We start from the raw sequence: 18702 nt of genomic DNA, 5'->3' as shown, positions 1-18702 counted from the left end.
GCTATTCCAGAAACTTCCAACGAGATTCCTGTGATCCCTACTTTGAGAAACACTGGGAAAAGAGCAAGACCAGGATGCTGAGAGAGATTAAGTGTGAACTCTGGTCAGGTTCAATCTTTATGAATCTTACTTTCTTCATCCTTTTATACTACTATTTACTATGGGAGTTCAATAAAATGAGAAATTAAAATGAGAAAATAAAATGTAAGTTCAATAAAATGCATATACTTTGCATATATAATTGGTAGCTACTGGTATGGATTACAGTATTGGAACAAAGACCTGTGAAGCAAATATTCTCTGTGCTTAACTTGACTGGGCTGTTTACAAGGTACAGAGAGGTCACAAGGTCCCAGCCCTCCCTCCCCTCAACAATCAAAGTAGAGAAGTCCACAAACAGCTCCTGTCTTTAGACATCCACTGAAATATGCACTTTTTGATAGAAAGTAAAGGAGTGGTGAAACAGAGAACTGGCAGCTGGAGGGGAGACGGAGGAGAGAAAAAGTGTGAAGCAAGCAATGACCGATGCCTGTGCCAATTCCTTCAATAGTAATGCTTGGAACTTTCTTACAAATCCTTTGAGTTCTGATCTAACAATGCCATTTCCCATCAAACTATTTATAAGCGGCCTGCTGGGTCAAGGGCGAGGTTGTGCGGCAGGATAATGTGATGTTTATCCTCGCATGTGCTCGCTACCCTCCTCACTACTGACTTATTTATACCACACAGAGAAGGTCAGACTTTAAAGAGCTCCTGAGTCAGAGGGTGCAGTGCCAAACCCTTACCTAGATAACACTGTAATTTCCCGGATTTGAAATGGTAGCTACATGCTCACGGTGGTTTACCTTTTGTGATCTGCTGCCACCAGCTGTTGGTTTGGAGGTCTCAGCGAGATTTTCTTTGTCCAGACTTAGCGGGGATGGTGTTAACTTCTGCGCAGCAAGGCGGGGGCTGGTCCTTGTGGCCATGGTTGTTCTCCGCAGGACATACGGGCTCGACTTTCCTGTTGGGATATCAGCAAACCCTAAGGGCAAAAGCTGAGCATCAACACCGCTGTGTCTAATTCTATCTATAGCAGGAATGATATTCACTAGGTAAAGTCTGAACAACAGCGTTGATTTGGAGATTTTTTCAGCACAGAAATATCAAATTCTGAACAGGTTTTTGACAGCCATTGTTCAGATCTTCCAATACTTTTTGTAGTGTTGACATGAGGATTTAGATCCTAGTCATTCTCTCATGACGGAAAGGAAAGGATACACCTTACCAGTTTAACAGTGGACTATTGTTGCTTCTGAAGGTCAATGATTACGGTTGCACAATAACCTAAAAATAAATGCTTCTGTCTTTTCCTATGTGATTTTTTATGAGAACTTTCAAAAGAACACAAATACTTTTGTTTTTAAATTATGCATACCTTTCTTTACAACTTCTGGAAGTCCCTCTGGCTCAAACTCAGTGTCTTCTGGATCCTCTGCAGGGTGAATACCACTTTTGACCACTTTCCTGCTTTTTTTAGAAAACATCTCTGGTGTAGAAGGCGTGGTTTCTCCCCCACCCTCCCGAATCCCACTGGATCTTTGCCTTTTGCCTGAAGCCTTATTTTGGCCAGCTGATAACTTCTTTTCAGTGGCAGAAGGGACTGGAGATGGTCCTGGAACAACTGAATTTAGCAAAGGAGAACTTCGAAGGTTAACTTTAGATTGTTGTGAACTCAGACGAGCAACTTGTGTTTCTAATATCTCTCTGGCTTTCTCTAACTTTTCATGGCTTATAAGCAGAGAACAGTATTTATCCAAGTATTCATCTGCCTCCTTGGTTTTTTCTTCAAGAGTTTCTTTCAGTTCTTTTATCTCGGTCATTAATTCATCGACATTAGCATCCGCAACAGTACCTGTCAAAAACAAAGTGACACATGCCTTGTACCTCGATGCTTCTCTGGTTAACATTGGGCATCATCAAACATAACCTTACACTTTGTTTCTTGATTTTTTTTTTTTTTTTTTTGGAAGGAGGAGTCGGGGAAGATATATCTGTATATGGTCTTATAGTTCAAACAACTCTTGTTTGGGAGGGATCATATCAAGATACACATTCTAGCAAGTTCCATACTTACTGGGATAGCTTAAGTATCACCCACCAAAATCTCAAACTAATATTTCAGCCAATCCATCAAACCTTCTTGTAGTTATCACATGACAGCAAACAAATTAATGTATTACATCCCCGATTTTCCCCTGTCCATTCTTTCTATCATAAGTGAATAAGCAATAAAAAGTCAGCAGAGATATAAAGTCTCTGTTGTAATGGCTTTGGGAGACAGGACAAGGCAGTCCTTGCCAGTGACAAGGCAAGGTCAAAGAAGTTCTGAAAACCCATGGAGGCAATGGAGGGGCTGATGGACAAGAGCTTGAGGGATACTATAGGGAAACAGTCTCAGTCACTCGGTTAAAGTCTCAGCTGCCCCAGTTGGCACTGATTCCATGGAGACACTTCCTGGAACCCCAATCCACTCTGGGAACTCTTGTCAGCAGGGAAGACCGCTGACCCTCTGCTATGCTGTGGTCCAGAAGAGCCACTCATCCTGTGCTCACCATCAGCTATCCACCCAGTAAGAGCACTCCACTCTGGGGGCATGTGTGGAGAAAAGTGGCAAGGACAGTTGTCATTTCTTTTTTATTTTACCTCCGCATCCAAGATATAGCCCCCAACCCTTCCATTCAGTTGACCCACAAGGATGGGCCAAGGATAGTCAGAATCAGCTGTTTGTACATTACCAATGCCAGCTCAGAGGCCAGTCTGCCTTTGACATAGGAACTGCATAATGAACATCCACATGAAAAACTCTTCTTGGAAAGGCTCATTAGCAGAAAGGTGCTGCCAATTTTTTGTACGTTTTATAGAACAGAAGATGTGATAATCCTACTTTTAGAATGTAGGCTTCGTTCTGAATCCTATTAATGACCTCAAGCTGAGCACAAAATTCAGAAATTGGAAAATGGCTAACTGCTGAAAATCAGCATGCAGTAACAGAACAGAGCAGTAAAAACACTTCCTATGTGGACACACCATACATGTATGATTTTACTAGTGGAAAACAGTTTTGGCTCACTAATGTGCCCAGTTAACACCCACCTGCTTCCTGTTTCTCTTGTGCAGCTTCAAGATGAGATAGCTCTTTCTGCAGCATCTCCTTTTCCTCTTCCAGTTGTTTACAAGATTTGATCAACAGCTTTATTTTCCCCTGGGCACGATCATTTTCCTTTTTCAACTTATCTGCGTATTTTAGATTTTCCATCTACAAAACAAAAGTAATTCCAATTAAAACCTTTAATTGCTTTTTATGAGTATATGGAAAAAGTATAATGAGACATAATTAGGAATGGTGTATTGCAAATTTAAGAACTATAATGTTCAAAACCAAACATCTAAAGTTGCATAAAACAATTCATCTTCTCTGCTCAGTTTCGTAAGTCCTCCAGGTAGACACTGTGGTTTTATCACTCCCTTTCTTAGTATCAGCAAGCATAACTCATGGTTCCCAAGATAATGTCCTAGTAAATAGTGCACTATGTCTGTGTTTATCCAATGGGAATCACACCTGGGAAGTGGGGCTGCGGATCCATGGACACACTCTTGGTGGGTCCAACATTCTAGATGAGAGGATTGTGCTCCCATTTGTAACCTGTGCTCTTGCCTAGTTTCAGTACCTAAGCTGGTGTCTGTTTAATCACGCCAAGTGAAGACCAAGGATACTACAGCTGACAATACAAATTTAAGACCAAATAATATTATGGTTTACAATACAAATTTAAATTTCAGTAGCTCAAGCAACCTGTGAATAGAATGGTGGGAGAATTATGTCATCCTGCACTTCTCAGGAGTACATGTTCACAGTTCCTTAAGCACAACTGCAAAATCAAAAAAAGCTCTGAAAATGATTTAGAGGCAACACTTGACCTGAACAGATACGAAGGAACTTATAGTCTTTAGTTATCCCACCTCATGAAAATATTCATATGTTTTGCTGCAGAAATATGAATTTGATCATGAAGTCTTACCCTAGACCCCTGACAGGACATCATGTAATATGTGGTATAGGCATTGCAGTATGTAATATCTAAGAAGTGCAGGATTCTAAAACAATCTAGCTCTAAGAGTTTCTGATAAGAGATCATGAACATGTAAAGGCAGATGAAACTATTAAAAAAAGAGTAAGAACCTGAGCATCATATTCATGTTACCAGAAGCTTTCATTCTTTGCACATTTCATCTCGAAATAAATTTATTAGCGATGTTGTGGTAAATCTGTACTTTCAGAATTTTCTGTTTCTGATTCCAACCATAATTGGATTAGAGACAAATTTAATTCAGTTTCAACAATGCTTATCAAGTGGTTCCTCATTAAAACTATATGAGATTTGAATAGACTCAACTAACAATGTACCATTTTGTACACAGTATATACATATATAAAGATACATTTCCCAGAGTAGAATTGTCAAAGATTAAAAAAAAGGAGAAAATGAGTAAATTAAAAAACTAGACCTGAAGCTACTTCTTTCTATCATTAAACTTAACACCTCTCAGTTTGTAGCAGAACATTATTGATCATTAATGTTATTTTGAACTTTGTATATTTTTTAGTTCAATATTTTAGTTTATTTTAGTTTGTATTTTATTGTCACATCTCCTTCACCTTGATAATATGTTAAGAGCTATAAACATAAGAAATTTATACCTAGTTTTCTGACCTTTACGAGAAGATATTTATTTTCCAAGTTCATTATTTTACATTCTGGATGGTATTTGTTTTATGAAAAATATTTGTGGGAATCAAAATAGCCTCCCTCTCCAAGTAGAATTACTGTAGCACCATCTACAGTCTAACAATCCTTGCACGGAGAAGAGGAGAAGGAACGTATATATGTGCCTGACCAAGTGCTTGGCCCAGCTTGATCTCCCCATAAGCCACAGGGAAGTGGGTCTGGGGACAGCAGTGAATTGAGACCAATCACTCAAGACTTAGAATTACCCACCAAATTATTATCTAGGTCTGGAGGGGCCTGCCCTGGTCTGTTACTGGCTTGATCTTCATATCCATCTCAAGAAGTCTGTGACATCCTCTGCTTTGAGAGGATTCGCTGAGCAGTGGATAAAGTTTATTCAAGCTATGTCCTCTAATCTTTAAAAACAGCTCAGCAGAGAACTGATGAATATTATTTATGACTAAAAAATTTTTTTTCATGAAAATTAAAATGAGAGCACTTAATTTCATACCATTAAAACGACTACTATATGTATGAACTATTCTAAGTTACGAAATATGATAAGTGAACACACCTTAGTTTTCTTCAATTCTTCTAACCTCTCAGTAGCTGCTTTCAAAGAATTATTGAGTTCTTCTTTACTGGACTTTAAGAGGTCTATCTCTACCTTCTGTGAGCTGAGACATTCTTCCGTAGACGTTAGTTTCTCTCGATACGTCTGAATTTCCATTTCATACTAGGGCAGAAAAATGTTATTTCAGCCAGGAGGCTCAGTTAGAAACATCGTACAGAAAACAAAAAAGAAAACTGCTGTTCCAAGGACCATTTCAAATGGTCTTTGCGACTCTCTTACTATTCTACTCCAAGATGGAAATGCATTTTTTAAAAAATCAAGTCATAAAATAAGATATATGCAAGGGGGAACTGGGGTAAAGATAGTGAAGCCAATAGGATGAGACCACCATTCACAAGATCACACAGCATAATAATAATGCAGAACATGGTGCTTCTTGCAAAAAATGCCCCATCACCATGGTCAACGGACACTCTCCAGAAACAGTCTCCAGCTCCTCCAGTAACCAAACCACACATTTTTACCTGTTTGTTTGTATCCAGAAGCAAATCCTGGTGTTTCTTTTCAGCTTCTTGAAGCTGTAGCTGATATTCAGCTATTTCTTCTCTCATTTTCTCTTGCTTTTCCATCTGCTCTTTGTGAACACAATCCAGGCTCTTCTTCAATTCACTGTTTTCTAGCATGAGCTCCTTCAGTTGACCCTAATGAAAAAAGTAATAAAATCATGGGAAGATAATTAATTACCTGGAGATATATCTTTAGGAAATACTGAGGACTGAGGGGGAAAAGAAATAGGTTCCAGGCAAGACAAAAAAAACCTATGTAGAATTAGTGCTAAAATTCTTAGCAACATACAGTCAACCCTCTGTATCCACAAATTCCACATCCACATATACAACCAACTATAGAACAAAAATATTATACATACAAAATTCCAGGAAGTTCCAAAAAGCAAAACTTGAATTTGCTGTGTACCATCAACTTTTTACTCAGCATTTACATTGCATTTACAACTATTTACATAGAATTAGGTATTTTAGGTAATCTAGAGATGATGAAGTACACAGGAGGATGTGCATAGGTTATGTGCAAACACTACACCATCTTGTATAAGGGACTTGAGCATCTGCAGATTTTGGAATCTGCAGGGGGTCCTGGAACCAATCCCCCGAGGACACTGAAGGATGACTGCATTCACTTTTTTTTTTTGTCATTAAGTGTATTTTATTTTTAATTTTACCTGCAAAAATTTCAGACATGTACCAGTTTGGCACTTTTCTTTCTTTTTTTAAATTCTTATTCTTTATTGCAGTGTAGTCGATTTACAATGTTAGTTTCAGGTGTACAGCAAAGCAATTCCATTATATATTTTTTTCTCCAGATTCTTTTCCATTACAGCTCATTACAAGAAACTGAATATAGTTCACTGTGCTACACAGTAGGCCCTTGTTGTGTATCTGTTTTATATCCAATGTGTATCTGTTAATCCCACACTCCTACTAATCTAGCTCTCTGCTCTGTATTCACTTTAAATGGTGACTTCATCTCCAGTGGAAATTTCCTTTCCTCCAGCCCAGCCACCCCCAAAATCACACTCACAGGGACCATAGAATCTCTGATACCTCGATTTCCACTAAACCACACTGGACCAAACCCTCCTAGGCTCCCAGGCTCACATATTTAAGTACTTCATTGCAGTAATTCCTTGACCTCATCAACAGCACCACCACCACCACCATCACTGTTCACACTCAAACCCTTCCAGACTTGCTTTCTTCCTTGGCCAGCTTAGAATCCATCTTCTATCACTACAAGAATTTCCTTCCAAATGTCCTCCACTCTTCTGCCCCACTCCCTTCCCTGTGCAGGCCTAGAAAACCTCCAGCCCTGGAAGCATCTGACTTCCCCATGCCTGATCCCAAATAGCTGTTTCTGTATATGTTTCTATATGTGCTGTGTCCACTTCCTCATCACCTATTCACTCGTCACCCACTCAAGCTTGCTTTCATCCCAGCTCCTCCTGAAATTGCTATTCATGGTCACGGCATCGTCAGCCTCCGTACTGCAGATGCCCTCCACTGTTCAGCCCTCATCTCGTTCGGCCTCTAAGTAGAAATATCTGCTGCTGCTGACCATTCCTTCTGTTCTAAGACAGCCTCCACTCTTTTTGTGATGATTCAGGGTCATCATCACAACTATATTTTGCTATCCTTTTCTGAGAACTACTCAGGGATGAAGTAGCGTGAGCACCATACGGACATAGGAATGTTTACCATTTAACTAGATTTGGCAAACAGGTTTCATTGCCTCTGCCAGTTCTGCACTCGTGGTAGCTGCTACCTAAGACTCAGTGTTAAGAGATCAGGAGAAAGTGAGGGCATGAATCAGCAATGTCTGCTGGGTGGGGGTGGCAGCCCAAATGCTGTAGTTCGGCCACCAACTGCCCTAAAATAGCACCCCAGGACTGCTCCAACTTTTCATTATACTGTGGCTTTCTTTCTGCTACTTTGTTAGTTCTTTGCAAGATCTGTATATCTGTCCGTGCAACATTCTGGCTTGTAATCTGTGGCAGACTAGGAGAACAGCCTATTGAAAGTTGCATGAAATCCATTTCTGATATGAGTTAATGTAATTACAAGGGTTGCCTTCTATGAAAAAAATATCTAGGCTCCATGACAGGTATTTTCATGTGTTTGGGGTCCTCTCCAGACTCCTTCTGGGCTCATGACAGTGCTGGATGATGAAGATTACTGCAAGTCTGATCATGACATAAGCTTGGGTTATCTCTTTCGAAAGCTAAAAAAAGTTTGGTACATGACGGAAGATCTTAAAAAAACAAATGAGAGAGTACATAAGAATTACCAGAGTACAATGAATCTGTCAGAGAAACTTACTTTGCTGCTCTTTATTTCTTCCAACACTAATTTTAATTCTTCAGTTAGCCTGTTTTTCTCCCCACTAAATTCTTCTTTCAACACTGTCGTCTTATGTACCATCGCGTCCATTTCTCTCTGCAGCTCAGTCTCCTTCGCAGCCATTGTGTTTACCTGAAATTTCATCTTTCATGAGAATCTGCTGATGGTTGTTTGTTTGATCAAGTTAATCACTCCGATACTGTCGATTTATGTCACCCACTTTAGCCTCCAGTAATGACATAAAACCCAGTGAATCCTCCCTTTACTAATCCCCTCAACTAGTATTGTTGAAACATACTGGTAAGCGTACCTTGTCTTCTCTGCAAAGATTTATTAAAAGACAGCAATCAGGGAAGGATGGCAAAGAAAAATGAAATTACTAAGTCTTAACATCCTTCATAAAGGTATTAATTTGAATTAAACATCAGAGAATATTATATGAAGTGGCATCTGAGATTTTTATCATCTCCTGGTTCTCTGCTAGTCCTCCAATGCCATGCTAATCTGCCAGAAACATGCCTCTGATTCATTAAAACCAGTTAAAGTGGTATAGTTTGCATTTGCCCCATACCAGGTTGAAACAGCCTGGTATAGTTGGTGCAACTGTCTCCACCCTAACTGCCATGTCTTGTACACTATGCAGAAACTTGAAATTCTTGGAACATATAGAGGTATGATTGGTTGTATTTTCTGGATACTCTCTTCTTTTAATAAGAAGTCCAGTAAAAATTTAATTTGAAGGAAATCACTTTCCTAGATCAGTAAGGAAATATAGGGCAAAAACTTAATTTTTCTTTAATTGAGCCCCCTGATGGCAGACCTTCTCTTTAATCATCAGCTAACGAAACAGGAGACTGCCCAAAAGAGGGGACTGAAAGCAAAAAAATCCCCAGGGCTTACCCTGGGAGCCGTGAGGGTTCTGTTGGTTACAATTACATCAATATCTTCAACAGTTCCTTCTCCTAATGGCAAAAAAGGCAGGGCAGGGGCAAAGAGCATCCCTACTGATCCTTACTAGTATCTGCTGTACTCTCTGCAACAGTTGTTCTCAACTGCATGTGGGTGTGGACGCTACTATTCTGGTGTAAGGAACCATGCAAAACCCAAAGCGCCTTCCCTGTCTAGGTGCCACACTGAAAACTGGACCAGTACATAGTAGGGCCCCATGGAAGTCTGTGCCAAAGCAAAGAGTCACCATTGCTGAAGCCAACTCAGTGTCCGCACAGTTCAAGACCCCAAAACTTAAAGCCTTTACAAAGTTTGGTCCAATACTGCAAACACTGTCCAGAAGGAAACAGAATTCACACAGTGGTTTCCCCTCCCTCATGACAACATAGTCACATATAAAGAGATAAAGCCACTTACCTTTTCAATAAAGGACATTTTTTCTGTTTTTATCAATTCAAGCTCTTTCTCCAGATCCTTGGAAGAATGCTGCAGGGCTTCTAAGGCATCCTGCAAAGTGTCATTTTGAGATTGTAGCACCTGGATCTTCTGCTCCAATTCCACCGTCAGGTCTCCTAGTTCAGTTTTTTGCTTCTTCCAAAGTTGCTGTTCGCCTTCCATCTGAGACAGTTTAGAGACGAGCTGCTCTTGGTCTTGAGTCTGATTTTTTAGTATACTGATTTCTTCATCCTTTTTCTCTAGTTTCCGTTTGCCTTCCTCTACTTCTTGAATGAGGCCATTCACAGAAGACTGCAAAACAATGTAATTACTTTTAGCCTCGTCAAGGCCTTGGAGCAACTGAGTCTTCTCATGTTCAAGGGAATCCACTTGACTACTCAGGTTCTGTTCCCTGACCTGCCAGGTCTCTTGGTCATCACACAAGGCTGCCACTTTCTCATTTAGCTCTCTTAATTGCGTTTGAAGCATCTCAACTGCAGCTTTAGATTTGTCCTTCATCTGTACTTTTTCTTGCTCTTTTTCTTGCAATAGATTTTCAAGTGAAGAATTTAATGTTCCTAGTTCAGACACTCGTCCTTGTTCTTTTTGTAATTCTGTTGTTAGGTCTTCTTTTTCTGACCTCATATGGACAAGATCTAATTCCAGACCTCTCAGATTTTGGGCCATCTCCTCTATTTTTGCTTTCAGGGTCTCTACCTCTGCTTTGGACTTCTCAGCCTCGAGAATCACACACTCTTGGTTTTGTCCTGACACCTCTAGTTCTTTTTCAAGGTCCTCAACTCGATCCTTAAGCAAACCTGCATGATGCTGACTTTCCTTCAGTTTTTCTAAGATATGGAGCTGCTGCTTTTTCTCAGCATCTAGGTGGACTTTCAGCTTCCCAATGCTGTTCCCCAGCTGATGTGCTGCCTCCACTGGGGAGCCCAGACTCAGGTCTCTGACCTTCCAGGTCTCTTGGTCATCATACAAGGCTGCTGCTTCCTCACTTAGCTCTTTCAGTTGTGCTTGAAGCATCTCCACTGCAGTTCTGGATTCTTCTTTCATCTGTATTTTTTCCTGCTCCTTTTCTTCTAATAGATTTTTCAATGAAGAGAGTAACGTGTCTGATTTGGACACCTGACTTTGTTTTTCTTGTAGTTCTTTCATCAGATTTTCTTTTTCAGACTGTATCGTGACAAGGTCTAATTCTAAAGCTTTCAGGCTTTTGGTCGTCAATTCTATTTGTGTTTTGAGGGTCTCCACCTCTGCTTTGGAGTTCTCAGCATCAAGAATCACCAGCTCTTGGTTTTCTTCCGACATCTGCAATTCCCTCTCAAGGTTCTCCACTTTATCCTGAAGCGAGTCATTCCTACGCTCGCTTTCCTTCAGTTTCTCTGAGATGTGGAGCTGTTTCTTTTCGTCGGCCTCGATGCGGACCCTCAGTTTCTCAATGCCTTTTCTCAGCTGGTGCACTTCCTCTTGTGTTGAGCTCAGTCTCACTGCGACCTCGCCTTTCTCCATCAGTGCAGCCTCCAAGGCCTTGGCGACGGTCAACTTCTCATGCTCAGACTCACTCAGTTTGGCCTGCAGGCTTTCGGATTCCCTTACGAGAGACTCTTTCTCTTTTTTCAGTTGTCCGATTTGGTTTTCCAGCCCACTTCTCACCAAAGACAGTGCCTGTGAGTCCTTTTCCAAACTCTGCAGCTGCTCTTGGAGACGTATACACTCACCTTGATGAAATTCGAGCTCTTGGATTTTCGCCTTCATCTTTTCGGACATCTGATCCAGTTCTTTATTTTCTTTTGACAAAATATCCAGTTCTCCATGAAGCTGGTCTCTCTCACTTGTGACCACAGAGAGTTCTTCCTCAAGACAGGTTATAACTTTCTGCTTATTTTCATTATCTTTTTCTAAATACAGCTTCTCTGTTTGAACTACCTCTAAGTCGGCCTCCGCAGAGAGGGCAGGATGCTCTGTGCTACCTTTCTCAGATGTGAGAAAGTTCAGCTCACTTTCCCCAGCAGGACATCTCTCTCTCAAGCTGTCGCTCACCTTGGCTACATCATCTTCGATAACTTCATCTGACAATTTATCTGTGCCCATTTCTAAAGCTAGCAGCGAGGCCTCCTGAAATTTCTACTTTCTGGTTATCACAAGAAAAGGATTCCAATTGTTCAGTTAAATCCGATTTTTCTTTCTTAAGTTCCTCAACTATTTTTTCCAATTCTATACATGCTTCAATCTTGGTAGTTAGTTGTACTTCTTGTAAATTGAGTTTCGAGTCTAATGCTTTGATTTCATTTAGTAAGCTTTCAACTTTTTGGTCACGTTCCTCTATGCCATGAAGTAATCTCAAATTCTCATCAGATGCCTCTTTTACCTGAAATTGGAGATTCTGAATGGTTACCTGATTCTCCAGAAAATCCATAGGTGCCAAAGCATTAGGACCAGAAAGTGACAATTCAGACATGCTTTCTGAGCAGCCCTGGGTTTCGTCTTCCTCTGGGGTCTCATGGCTGGCTTCTGGGGGCTGCTCCCTGGACCATTCCCCTCTAAGTCTGAGTGCATCTGTCTCAGTTATTCTCTCCATCTCTATGCTGAGGTCCTGCTGAGCATCTTTTTCACAAATTTGATGAACCTCATGTTTTGGAGGCCTCTCTTTAGTTTCTGAAGTATATTCTTCTGATTCTCTTATGTCACAGCTATCGTTTCCACCCCGAGTAGCCTGTAGTTGTAAGATATAATGAGAATGCAAAGAATAAATAGGCTTAATTTTTTTTTTTTTTTTTTTTGGAAACCGGCTACTTGCCTCTGCTAAACACATCTCTTCAAATGGCGCATTTCCCACCACATTTGCCTCTCTCCACCCAAATATTCAACACAATTAAACAAACATTTGGTAAGTGTTCTCTCTGGGCAAGACACTGGGTAAAGCATTTATCCTGAAGACAAACCTGTCAGATCAGTTATTTGATCATCTAAATTGTGATGTAGTTACATTTTCTTTTTCTTGCTAGGAATATTCTAGGTAGTCTAAATATGAAATTGTTGTTTGGGATTCTCCAATAAGAGGCTAACAAATTCCATATAAAATGATCAGCTCCCACCTTCAGCATTTATGATATTCTCCAATAAAAGAAAGCAGTAAGGTTTCATGACCAGATTCCCAGCCAAGGACTTAATCAAAGATCTAGCACTTACTGCCTATATGCTTAGGTAAATCACATGTTTGAACCTCACTTTCCTCTTATCTGTAAAATGGGGATTTGCTACTGTGACTACAACCGCCGTCACGTCTCCACCCACCCTCCCTACCTTACAGGGGCAGAGAGAGGGGATTCAATTAGACATCGACTATATGGCATTGTTAGTTCAGCTGGCAGATCACAAAGGACCAAGGTAGAAGTAACTAAACAATTTTATATTCAATAAAGAAAGAAATGTCCCTTTAAATGACTGATCCCAAATCATAGATTTGTATCTGAGCAAAGTGTTGGAAAAGTATTCAGAAGTACATAATAAACTCCAATATTTAGTTTCATGACTGTACCTCTGTAACACTAAAAACAGTCTGAAATGGGTGAGAGAGGTTGAAATTCCTATCACCTTTCCATTCCTAATTCCAATTTCATATTTAATGTACTTTATTAACGCACAGAGTGAAAACACATAGACATCCTGAAGAAGATGTTCTGACTCTATGATATAATTTTCTCTGGGAGACTTTAAAAAACATCTTTAGGAATGTCCAATAGAATAGTGTTTAAAGATAATCATGATAGAAATTTACCCACCAAACGAAGTTTACTCAATTTCCTAAAGTTCTAGTTTATTTTTTCAAAACTTTGGTATACTTTGTTCTTACATCTTTGAACCGTAAAAACATTTTAATTTAGATTTAGTGTCGATTTCAATTCAACAAAATTGACTGCATGTCTCCTAGGCATGTGATTACAGAAATAGAGCATGTCATTCCCAAGTACTTACATCGTCTATGTCGGCGCCAAGCAGAGACCGAGAACTTAAATCCAGACCCTGAAGCTGAAGTCGTGCTACCTCGAGCTCAAGTGTCAAGTGTTCCGTATGTTTCTTTTCAGCTGCCAACTTAGACTCCATCTCCACAGTCACTCGTGTCAGCTTCTGCTGCCACTGTTCATTTTCTGACAAGTACTGCTTCCTGAGACAGCCGAGCTCTTCCCTTGAAGAACTTAGTAGCCGTTCGAGCTCTTTTATTTCCTTATTTTTCATAATCCCTTGACTTTCAATTTTCTCTTCTAGCTTCTTGAGGGACTGCAGGTACATCTGACAGAGGGTCTCCAGTTCTTCAATCCTCCTCGCTGGGGCAGCGGGGATTTCGTTCTTGGTCAGATTCTCCTCCTCCAGACTGCTGCAAGATTCTTCCTCCACATTAGACTGGTTTACCGAAACAGTCCCTTCTAGATTGTTCAAAAGGGATGTTTCTCCTGTCTGCTCTAAAAGATCTTTGTAAAAAGAGGATTCTCCCAAACTTGTACCACCAGGGCTGTCAGTCACACAGGAGAATGACAAGGACAGTAAACGCTCCTCCCCGGGTCCTGGCTTCACCTCCTTTACCAAGTCACCTTGAGAGTTTCTCAGATTCATGGACAAGACTGAATTTTCAGCCTTTAACGTGTCAACATAGGACTGTAATTCTGACATCTTAGAGCTCATCTGGCAGTGCTGATCATGTAAAATTTTGTGTTCGCTCTGTAAAGATGAGAATTTCTCCTGTAATTCAGCAAAGTGCATCTGAACTTCTTTGTTTGACACAGTCAAGTGCTCGTAGAAATTACTGTCCTCCAAAGGATTTAAGGACACAGAGTTCTGCTCATTCTGTTGTTCACCAAATTCACTTTCTGACACTGCTTTCCCTGACTCACCTTGGAGAAGTCCATTTTCGTTGTTTAGTATTTTAACCTCATTTACTAGTTTCCCCACCTCTTCTGCCATTTTACTAGTCGCTGTGATACATTCTGATCTTGATTCGTTCAGCTCAGAGATGAGTTCAAACTTTTCAACCTGCAGTCCTTCACACATTTTCTCTAACTCATTCAGCTTGCCCATCACTGTCTGTAGAGAGCCCTGCAGGTGGGGACTGTCATGCGGACTTACTGACAACTCATGAAGCACTGAAATATACTTTCCTTCTGGATTGATTTCACAGTCTCCAAGGCCATTAATATCTTGTGGCTGAATATCTTGTTGCAAATTTCCAGTTTCCAGTTCTCTTCTAATTGTCTGTAATTCATGCTGTAGGTGCTCCTTCTCTTTCTCACTTTCCTGAAGTTTTAATTCCATGTTTCTCACTTTAGTTTCTAACTGTACCAGTTGTGCATTATAACTGTCTAAAGAAGCATCTGTAACTTCAAGATCCATCGGAAGTTGAACGTGACATTTATTTGTCTCCCTCTCTCCTCCTTTCACAGAGTCCTGAGTTGGTTCCAATTCTACATGTTGATGCTCGTGTTCAGCCTTCATTAATTTCATGAGATGCTCATTCTCTTGTAATAAGGCATTAACTTCCTTTTGCCTCTTACTTTGTTCTTCCTTTAAAGTCATGATTTCTTGCTTTAAGCCATCAGCCTCCCTCTTGGAATTGTTTTGATTATCTGTAATCTCAGCTGTCAGGGCTCGCTGCACTGTCTCCAATTCTAGTACTAAATTCTGGTTTCTTTCTTCAGCTAATGCTAATTGTGATACAAGTCCTTGTTGTTCCCTTGCAAATGTCTCCTTTAGCTGTTCCAATTCATTTTTTCTGTCTTCGCAAACACTCATGCATTCATTCAGCAAGCATTCTAATTTAGAGTTCTTTTCCTGCACTGCTTTATATTTTTCACTAAGATCCTGAAATGCATTTCCTGTTTCTTCACATCTTTGTAGCAAAGTAAGCCTTTCTTGCTTGTACTGATTAGATAACTCAGAAATGCGTTTGTCTCTTTCATCTATACAGTTTGAAAAACTCTCACTCTTTTGGAGCAAGTTCATCTTCTCTTGGGTCAAGTTTGCATTCGTTTCCTTGAGGGTCCCATTCTCTTGGGTCAGCTCTTCAATGTCCATCTTATTTAGAGAGATGATGGAACCCATTTCCTTCTTCTCCAAGCTAAGAGTTTCAGACAAAAGTTGTAGCTCCTTTAGGGATTCTTGAAGTAAATGGTTGCTCTTCTTTAATTCTTGAATCTCTGCATGCTCAGTTTCTAATTTTTCATTCAAAAGTTGCAACTCTCTTTCCTTGCTCTCCAGGGCAGCTAAAGTTTCAGCAACAACATTCTGATGAACAGAAGTGTCTTCTTGTAACTTACTAAGGCGCTGACTTGTTTCAGCCACAAAACTTTGATGCATCTGTTCTGCTTTCATGAGATTTTCTTCTATTTCTCCTCTGATTTGCACCAACTCTTCACACTGCTTTTGCAGATCTGAGTTCATCTGCTTTTGAGACTCTAAAGAAAATTCAAGAGAAACAACTCTGTTTTGTAACATGGCTGAATTTTTTGGACTCTGGTCTGGTTCTAAGTGGCATTCGCTCCTTTCTGAAGGCTCACTACCCTGTTCTCCAATTATATTTGCAAAGGAATTATTCATTGCAGGCTGCTGTTCAAAAGTCAGAAGACTTCTCTGATGAGCCTCGTTTGTCACCCTAGAAGAATCTTTGGATTTCAGCAGATCCCTGAGGCTCTCAGACTCTGCATGCAAGTCTTGGTAACGCTGGTCTTTGTCCATGATTTCACTTGACAGTAACTGAAGCTTATGTTCTAGATCTCCAACTTGCCCAGTAAGCTGAGAAATTTTCAAACACATATTTTCCATTTCCTTCTCATGTTTCTGATCAGAGAACTCGGCTTTCTGTTGTAGTTCTCCATAAGCTCGTTTCTGGGTCTCTACCTCCGCAGTCTTGCTGTCTATCACGTTGTGAAGGTTTCTGATCTCGACACTAAGATTTTCTCTTTCCATCTCCAGTGTTCTAACTCTCTCATTGTGTTCGTGACTTTTTATCTGTTGTGTCTTAAGACAAGTTTCCAAGTGATTAATTTTACTCTGCAAGCTTTCCTTTTCTGATTCCATCTGACTTAAAAGTTGTTCGTTTTCACTTTTCCAGCGAGAAAACAGAGTTTTCTCTTCTTTCAGTTCTTCATATTCTTTCTTTTTTAACTCCAAAGCACTCAATAAAGCTTCGGACTCTCTCTCTGTTTTGCTTAACTTCTCATTCAGTTGTTCAATGTGGTGTTCCCTTTTCTTCAAAAGGTCTTGAGAACAATCTCGCTGCTTTTCCAGATCAGCCAAGGCAAGCTTCAGTTTCTCTAAAGTCAAGGAATTCTCTTGCTGATTTATTTTTCCTTGAAGATCTCTTAACATAGTTTCCTGAGAGGTATTCTTAGCTATAAAAAAAAATAATTTTGTAAGTTGTCATGTTTTTAACAAATATTTATCTGTAAGAATTCTAAACTCTTAAAAAAAAAAAATCCATACAAACAGCTTCTTAAGTCCTGTAAAAATTGGCATTATTGCATGCATACCTCTTGGAAAGTAGACCGCCTGATAATTATCTAAGCTTATATAAAGAGTGAGAAAATGGTCATTTTCAGGATGGCAACACATGTATTTATCTTCTTTCCAAGCAGTTTAATAAAGTGTTGTATAAAATACAGGTGCTTATTTTCCTAAGTATTTGAAACTTTCTTTTACTCTTTTTCCTTGTATGTGTTTATGTATGTGCATATTTTTGCCCTTTTGAAATACTTACTCAAGGAGAGAAAAGTGTGACAAAAGCAGCACAAAAATGGAAATATCCTACATCACTATGGGGTGTTTCTGATTTCCCAGAAAAGTAAATAACTTCTTCATCATTGTAGCCAAAAAAAAATCCATAGGATTAGGCTTAAGTACAAGAGTATGTGGTGCTACAGGGAAAACTCTATTCAATTTCTTGTAACGAGCGTAATGGAAAAGAATCTGAAAATATGTGAATGTATGTATGTAACTGAATCACTTTGCTGTACACCGGAAACTAACACTGTAAATCAACTACAAGTCAATAAGAAATAAGAATTTAAAAAGAGTATATGGTTGCTATATATCTGTAAGTCTGAAGACCTACATGTGAGTGTCACTGAGGAGCAGTGCCCCCCTACATCCCAGCCCCTGACAGTGAGGGTGGACTCTGTGAAGGTGACAGTCATCTGGAAGATTTCTCAGACTCTATTGCTACCTTGTTTTCTGCCTAAAAACTCCCTTCTGCCCACTGGCCCTCCCAGTTGAGAAGAACCACCCTGCTCTATCCAACAGCGATGGGAAGGCTTCCCAAGTATGCTGAGGGAGGATAAAAGTTGAGAATCTCAACAGTAGATGGAAAAGGTAGCATGTATTATAAACTCAGATATTACACTAACTAGAAAGCCCTCTTTATTTTTAACCACTAATTTCAGCCTACCTACTGAGAGTGGATGGCTGGTGGAGACAGCACCACAAGGGGCGATCAATCCACTTCGCTTGCGAGGACAACAAACAATGACACTGGCGTCCAACACTGAAAAAACGCCCTAACCCTTCCTTGTCCTATCATTTTCTTTCAAGAAAGCCGAAGATTGACATCTCCACCTCCTGCTGTGAAAAAACTGAAAACTATCTTGGGGAGATTGGAATTTAAGAGAGAAAATAGTCATAGGGAGGTGTGACACGACATTCTGCAGATCAGGTTAAGAGAAATCCTGGATGTGCAAATACCCCAGGTTAAAAAATAAATGTAAATAAAAGACGTATGGCATTTGCAAATCAATGTGAACTAATGGTATGTTCATCTGGTGAGCACAGCACCATCCTGTGGCTACACAGGAAGTAAGGAAATAAAGTCATTCAGTCAAGTAAGCCATCCAGAAACAGTGGTCACTAAGGGCTGGGAAAACACACATTTAATACAGGATTTTCCATCCTGAGGGAAATGGTGATGGCTGAGAAGATGAGCTATCTGCGTGTAACTACCAAACACACGTGAGACAGAGAACAGCACTCCGGGGCGAGAGACAGCACTGACAATTCACTTTTGGGT

At 40.1% G+C, this 18702-nt stretch overlaps 1 protein-coding gene across 1 annotated transcript in view; it reads right to left on the bottom strand.

Annotated features, from left to right (window-relative positions):
- Positions 1-18702, bottom strand: part of CENPF (centromere protein F) — a 47828-nt gene that overhangs the window by 4538 nt on the left and 24588 nt on the right. The window contains 9 exon segments of the mRNA XM_032466472.1: positions 846-1024; positions 1418-1894; positions 3136-3298; positions 5344-5505; positions 5868-6044; positions 8238-8390; positions 9624-11750; positions 11752-12366; positions 13629-17035. Coding sequence (XP_032322363.1) covers positions 846-1024; positions 1418-1894; positions 3136-3298; positions 5344-5505; positions 5868-6044; positions 8238-8390; positions 9624-11750; positions 11752-12366; positions 13629-17035 — 7460 coding nt within the window.

The sequence above is a fragment of the Camelus ferus genome, chromosome 23 (genome assembly GCF_009834535.1).
Source record: "Camelus ferus isolate YT-003-E chromosome 23, BCGSAC_Cfer_1.0, whole genome shotgun sequence".
Classification (NCBI taxonomy): domain Eukaryota; kingdom Metazoa; phylum Chordata; class Mammalia; order Artiodactyla; family Camelidae; genus Camelus; species Camelus ferus.
The sequence above is the reverse complement of the archived record's forward strand: the minus strand, read 5'-3'. Positions and strand labels throughout refer to the sequence as shown.